Source organism: Crocodylus porosus, unplaced genomic scaffold, assembly GCF_001723895.1.
Source record: "Crocodylus porosus isolate Cpor-Errol unplaced genomic scaffold, CroPor_comp1, whole genome shotgun sequence".
Classification (NCBI taxonomy): Eukaryota; Metazoa; Chordata; order Crocodylia; family Crocodylidae; genus Crocodylus; species Crocodylus porosus.
In genome coordinates this window covers 3,068,004-3,075,094 of record NW_017728940.1, presented here as the reverse complement: position 1 = coordinate 3,075,094, position 7,091 = coordinate 3,068,004, and the positions used below count along the sequence as shown (strand labels likewise).

General features: G+C 51.7%; 1 protein-coding gene across 3 annotated transcripts in view; it reads left to right on the top strand.

The window, feature by feature from the left end:
* CEP85 (centrosomal protein 85) overlaps positions 1-7,091 on the top strand; it is a 31,507-nt gene that overhangs the window by 9,224 nt on the left and 15,192 nt on the right. For all 3 annotated transcript variants that reach the window (XM_019548003.1, XM_019548004.1, XM_019548005.1), the window contains 7 exons: positions 1,575-1,727; positions 1,973-2,127; positions 2,594-2,714; positions 3,174-3,224; positions 3,531-3,638; positions 4,461-4,686; positions 4,999-6,453. In XM_019548003.1, coding sequence (XP_019403548.1) covers positions 1,575-1,727; positions 1,973-2,127; positions 2,594-2,714; positions 3,174-3,224; positions 3,531-3,638; positions 4,461-4,686; positions 4,999-5,162 — 978 coding nt within the window. In that variant the 3' untranslated portion in view covers positions 5,163-6,453. The remainder of the gene's footprint in view (positions 1-1,574; positions 1,728-1,972; positions 2,128-2,593; positions 2,715-3,173; positions 3,225-3,530; positions 3,639-4,460; positions 4,687-4,998; positions 6,454-7,091) is intronic.

Here is a 7,091-nt window from a genome sequence, read left to right as displayed (position 1 = left end):
AGACTAACTGGCCTATAGTTTCCCGGGTCTTCCTTCTTACCCTTTTTGAAGATGGGAACCACGCTGGCCCTCTTCCAGTCCTCTGGCACCACACCAGCGCATCACGAGTGCTCGTAAAGCCGTCCCAGGGGTACCACAATGACCTCAGCCAATTCCTTTAGTACTCTAGGGTGGAGATAGTCCGGATCGGCTGACTTAAATACATCCAACCCCTCCAGAAGCTCCCTAACTAGTTCTTCACTAACCCTTGGCTTAGGTGTGCCTCCCCTGGGGCCTAAGGGGGGCCCAGGAGGGGGGTGACTGTTCTGGTCCCTGCTTAGGAAGATGGAGGCAAAGAAATCGTTAAACATGTTGGCTTTGTCGTCTGGTGTGACAACCAAATTTCCTAACGTGTCCTGCAGGGGCCCCAGTTGCTATAGCTTTACCTATTCCTGCTTGCTTGCAGTGTAGAACACGTGGCACTTCTGAGCCCTCTCCTAGAGTGTCAGAGCACTTCACCAACGTGACTCTGTAGAGCCTTCCAACCTGCCGTGTCTCAAGTAGAGGGTGACTGATCAATTGATGTACTCATGGGTACTTCCTGTCTGTTGGGAGGCAGAACTGAGGCAAAGGCCGAAAGACTTCTCTAGAGCTATTGCTAGTTACTTGGTTTTGCTCATAAATCCATATGACTAAGACTTCACCAGGGAGTGTTCAAGGGTTTGTACAACAGATCGTTTGGATGCCCTCCCTGGGCACAAAATCTCTTCCTCTGCTCAAGGTGTAAAGTCTAATGGATGGCTTATACTCCTGGAACTTCACTCCTCACTGAGCAAAGAGTTTCAGCATAGTTAATGTTGATTTAATTGCACCCACAGACTAGAACAGGCTTTTCCTCCTTTCTCCTCACAGCAGTTGAAGGGGCTTCTCTCTCTCTCTCTCTTTCCTATCAAATGCAATGATCCTGTCTTTTTACAGTTGGAGAAGCAAGTTGTATGCAAGTCTGTTGTTTGTGCTAAGTAGACTTAAGAAAACCACGGGGCAGGCCGTGAGTGGCGAAAACTTGCTATGCTGCCTTGATAGATGTCTCTTCAATACACGCGGCACTTCCTGAAGTTCTTGGGGTGACTTGAAAAGAGCTTGTTGAAGATGGTGGGCAAGAGTCCTCACACACTGCACTGCTAAGAGGCTTGCCAACTGTGCGCCAGAAGTCTGAGGGCTGTGTCCTGTGGTGCTTAACTATCTTTGTAATTGTAGTTTAAACTGTACGCAGCCCCTATAAGGGCCAAGATGCCACTTGTATCTCTTCTAGGTTATGAAGTAGCCAATAGGGGGTTTCTAATCGGAACACAGACCAGTTCCTTACTTTTAGCAGCAGGTTTGATTGCTTCTGAACTCCTAGGGTGTTTCACTACCTCAGGACAACTGAGTCACTAGCAAACACTTGAAACGAGGCATTTGGTGGGGGGGGAGCGTTAACAGCTTTTCTTCTCAGTCAGGTATCTTAATGATAGTGGGACAAACAGAGGAGGAGACTGTGGATGCACAGGAAATTGTAGCCTAAGCAAGCCACTCTTTCAAATTTTTTCCCTCAGGTAAAAGGGAGAGACAGACATATTAACGGCCTGAAAAAGAAATGCCAGAAGGAGTCTGAGCAAAATCGGGAGAGGCAACAGAGGATCGAGACCCTTGAGCGGTATCTGGCTGATCTGCCAACCTTGGAGGATCATCAGAAACAGAGTCGGCAGGTAAGACAGTGTGCCTGGGATACTCAAGGTGCCGGTCTGAATTAGGTGTGAGCTGTAGTTTTACTGCTGCGAAACCCAATGCAGGTGTTTGGCCGAACAGAAGTGCAAACTGGCCTTTTTCTGAAAAAGTGTCCTGATCTAGGCTGCAAACAGGCAGTAACAATCCCAGCTAGTCGCTAGCTGAGCCCTGACATGGTATATGTAGCAAAATAGCTGGAATTGTTGAGTGGTGCTCTCTGCTGCAGCTAAAGGAGTCGGAGCTGAAGATTGCTGCTTTACAAGACACGGCGGCAGTGCTGGAGAGAGAGCTTGGAGATGTCCGTGCTACGTGCAGGGAGCAGGAGGCACAGATTGAGGCCCAGAAACGCAGAGAGCTGGAGCTGCTTTCCACTGTGCACAGGTAAATCCTCCAGTGAGGGAGATGGACCCTGCTTAACAGCAAGGGCCAGTCATGCCAGACCCCTGTTTGCTGGGAGCAGAGAGTCAGGTGCCTCTCCCCACTGTGGCAGAGCTGTGCTCTGGGCACGTATTGATTCTCTGGAGATTGCCCTTGGTGTTGCTCCTTAATCTGCTATGGCTTGGGACTGCCTCAAGGTACATGTTCCAGCTGCTGCCGAGCAGGCGCCTGCATCCCACAAACTGGAGCAGAATGACTGAGAGCTTTGGCACGGAGTGGGGAGGATTAGCTGTGTTACAGGGACTGACCTATCTTCCTCCCCACAAATCTTTCATGGAGGTCCCCAAAAGTCCCAAGGAGGACAGGGTAAGGAGAAGCTTTTTGCCCATCGCTTCCCTTCCTGTCTCTGTTCCAGTCCCATTGAATCTCCTGTTCTCTGTCCATCTGCTCAATGCACTGTTTGTTGCAGCTTGCAGGACAAGGTGCAGCAGTGCATGACAAGTGCAGAGAAGGGGACTTCAGTTCAGGTGGTGGAGAAACAACAAGGAGAATCGGATTCTCTGCAGAAAGAATGCGATCGACTCAGGAAGGTAATGCAGTCTGCCAACAAGACAGTGGCAGCATTGCTCTGTGTCGACTCGGATTCCTCCTCCCTTCCATTGTCGTATCAGTGGTTAAGCTTCTTTCTGCTTAACGCTGAGCATGTGCTTCCAAGCGCACTGATCTAGCAGCTCTTGGCATGCTGTGCTGGGAGGGTTTTGATAGCTGCCATTGGTATGATAACAATGCAGTGCTACGGCCTTCACCTGAACATCACAGGGATGGGAGGCACCTGGGGGAGGGGAAGACTGAAAGAATGCAACCTCTAGGTTCCTAACTGATACTTCTAAGGGTATCTTCCATCTGGGAATAATAGCACTTGAAGTACAGCTTGGTTAAAGAGTGAGATTGAGCTGTTAGACGAAAGCAAAAATCCCAAGGGGGATTGATGAGCTGAACATACAGACTTGCTCTTTAAATGTCCCTAATGCCCCTGCCTCTGATTGCAGATTATGGACAAACAGCAGAAGAAGATGGAGCAGTTGTCTGCCCAAGTCAAGGTGAGCATTTCATGCTGACAGACTGCAAATGCAAGTATCTGCTATCAGCTCTGCTGGACTAGTTAATTGGTGCCCAACTTTTCTGGGCTTCCGGCCAGATGAGTGGTGTGGGGTCAGTCTTTAGGTGCAGCTGGTTCAGGTGCGCAGGCCATGTTGTCTGGCCCTGTGGGAGCTGCCACGGTGTTAACTGCCACTGCTCCCTGCAATTTCCAGAGATGGGGAGATCCTCATGGGCCACATGACATGGTTTCATAGGCCAGAGGTTGAGCAGCACTGGACTAACTTGTCTCCTGTGACCTGTTCCAGGGCCTAGAGAACCAGGTAGCCCAGGAAGAAGGAACCAGCCAAGCTCTGAAAGAGGAAGCGATGCAGCGAGAGAATGCACTGCAGCAGCTACGCACAGCCGTGAAAGAGGTCAGAATTGGAGCTCTGGGGGCATGAACAATGAAGGGTCTTAAGCAGCGGTGGGCACTTCCACTTGCAGCGCAGCTTGCCAGTGTCCTGTTACTGCTGTTGAGCAGGATTCCCCTCTTGGTTTCACCCACCTCTGCCTGTCATGGCTTTCACAACCCTGTAAATCTGGCTGCAGAGTTGCTTTGATTTGGCCAGCAGGGTGCAGCAAAGGAGCCTTTTGCCACTACTACAAACTAGAGCTTCACAGGCCCCAGCTAAAAAGATTCAAGGTTGTATCTCAGCTTTAAGGGATGAGAAGCACAGAGTGATTCCTGAGAGAATCGAGTTCAGGTGGGGGTCGAAGGTATGCAGCCATCCTCTGGAAGCCTCCACTCTGTTATCCATGCAGAGTCAGGGGGATGAGGTACCTTTTCTTTATCCTATCTATATGAGTAGTTTCTGTTTTAAAAACTGAGTATGATATAGTTTGAGCCTCAGTTGACCCATTCAAGTGTGGTCACAGACAAGGGACTTGTACCGATCTGGATTCTAATATTATTTGGTCTCCAACACTGCTGTCAGCAAAAAATGACTGCTAAGCGCACAAGTCTCTGCTCCCAGGGCTAGAAGCGTTCCCAGAGTAAAGTGCCCAGAGCCAGATCTCTCACTGACTCTGTGTACCTGGACGATACCTGAACATACAAGTCTTGACTTTCCCCTTCTTGGGCTGGGCTGTGCAGAGGAATGCTCACTGTGCACTGAGAGGCCACCAGGGAGCCTGACATCTGTGTGCAACCAAATGCTGCTGTTACAGCTGATCTAACCCTGCACTTGTTTGTGCAGCTTTCGGTGCAGAACCAGGACCTGATCGAAAAGAATCTGACGTTGCAGGAACGACTTCGGCAAGCAGAGCTGGGCCGGCCGCTCCCCAGGGAGACCGCCCATCTCACCCATGAGTTGCACAGCGAGCTGACCAGCTGCCTGCAGGACTTGCAGTCTGTCTTCAGCATTGTCACTCAGAGGGCACAGGGCAAGGATCCCAACCTTTCCCTGCTCCTGGGCATTCGCAGTAAGTACATATGGGGCTAAAGCTCAGAGAGGCCTTCACTGCATGTGCTGGGCTGGCACAAAATAGTTTGCTCATATAGAGAGTAGCGTGTCTTTTTACCGGGTTTCTGACCTCTGCAGGGCCTTAGAAGCCAACCTGCCTCTGGATTTGGTTTTTCTATTCTGTCATCTGCTTTAAGGAGTTTGGCTTCCTGGATATAATTGGGTCTAAAATAGGGCTGTATTATTTGGAGTGATGTGGCTTATTCACTAATGTGCGTGACTACTGCTTGGAGCTACATGTCTGATGTGTGTTAATCTTCTAAATTTGTAGCTGTGCAGTGCTCGGCCAAGGAGACTGCAGAATTGCTGAGCCCAGATGGACTTGCAAAAACACTGACGGAGGTAAAGCAGCTGCACAGAGAGGTTGAGGACCTAAGGACAGCGATATCGGACAGATATGCTCAGGATATGGGAGACAACTGCATCACACAGTGAGAGACAAGCTTCCCTCAGCATGAGATGGGAACAGCTGGACATGACTTGAAAATCCCAGGAGACTTCGGTGCTCCTGCAGTGGAAAAATGTATTGGCACCTTAGCATCCCCCTGCTTGGGTACAACTGTGGGGGGTCACTCACAAAGTCAGGGAGTCTGTTGCCAAGAGTATTCAGATGCTATTTGGCCAGCTGGATCTGTTCAGGGTCTGCGTTCCTTTAGATTCTTGCAGAGCTTTTGCTCCTGCCATTGGCTTCAAGCTGGCCCCTGGCCTGTCCGTCCTTTCTAATAAACTCCAAGCCAGTGCCTGCCAGAAGCACTAGCCTCGCACAGATATTCAGGAGTCTGGGTGATACACCTGTAACACCATCGCACCATGGTGCTACAGGCTTATCTGAGACTCCTGCGTTACGTGGTTCTGGCCTCCAAGTGACGCGTAGTCACTTGTGTACTGAGGTCTGTATTGCTCAGGTATAGGGAGCTGATGTTTTCAGTAGCCAACAGGATCAAGAGCTGTGATGCTAACACTGGTTTCTGACCACGCTCCTCTGCTCGATTCTACCACCTGAGGCCTTAATCTGATCCCCCTCTGGGAGCGTCCTGAATGCAGATGCACATTCAGACTGCGGAGGAAGGGGATTGCTGTTTGAAGTGCCTTTAAGCCTCTAGAGAGACTTCCTGCCCACAAGTTGCTTTTTCATGCCTAATGCATGTGCTGGTGAGGGGAGGAATTGGTCTGCTGGCTCTTTCAGAGCCATAAAGCAGTCCTGGATAGGTGGGACCTGTCTGGCAGGACAGCTCCTCTGGGCAAGGAACACTGTTGCAGGTCAGCCGATGCCTTTGCTCACAGCCAGGCTGCCATTCTTGTTGCAGAGCTGCCCCAGAGGAGGTCCTCAGTGTACAGTTGTGCGATCTGAACGGAGTTTCCCCCAAAGCCATGGTCTCTCCCACCTGTGCAATCCTACATCTCCCCCCTCCCTGTTGTTAAATGGGTTGTAGTTGAATCTCTTTGCCACTTTCATTTCATCAGCTTCCTGAATCGTAAGGAGAACCTGGAAGCTGAAGTGTTTTCATTTGAGGCACCGTGGGGTGGGCTAGCTTTCTTCTTGGATCCGAAGTGGAGAAGTCACCTCCTTGTTTTTCGTTTTAAAAAAACCACAAACCTGCTGCCCCTTGACAGTGTCACGTTGCTTTAGGTTTGCATCCATCTCTCAGGGATGAGCCCACCTGGCAGAGCCGCTCTTCCTGATCCCCTTGTTGAACTTCATTAAGACCAAATGCTCTGGGTTTTTGTTCTTGAAATCTGGGTACTTCCCCCGGTGTGCAAACAGCTCCATTTGTGTCATCTCTGACTCATTTGTGCCTGGCATATAGGAAGTGTGTCAGGGTGCGGTGGGTGGCTTGCTAACTGGTCTCTTCCTGGCTGGCAGCGGGGTGTCCGAGTTCTTTGTGCGGTTCCTGCAGGCGTGCTTCGGGGGGCAGCTCCTGCCCCTCGCCCTGGTGCCCGCAGCCCGTTTCCTTGCTGAACCGGGCTGCCTGTCTTTCTGGAAGTCAGCTCTGTGAGGGGCTGCTGGGGGCAGGAAGCAGCAGCGGCCTCTTGCCAGTTGGCAGCCGAGTAGCCTGCATTTCGGGCCTGATTTCTGTGAGCCCCCGTCCCCCTTGTTCTCTTGTCCCCTCGGGGTGGGTACAGGCGGGGAGCAGACTCGCAGGTGCGGCGGGGCCGGGGCTGCTCGTCCTGGCGCCGGCCCGGCAGGGGAGGGAGGGCCGCTTCAGCCTCCCTTCGCAGCGTTTTCTCTTCGACTGGGAGACGAGCCGGCTCCGGCGCGCGGCGGCCCGGCACCCTGCGGGGCTTTGCTACGAAATAAAGGCGCTTTGTTGCCAGCGCGCTGTCCCGCCTGCTCTGGCCCCGCCCCCGTTGGCGGCCGCAGTC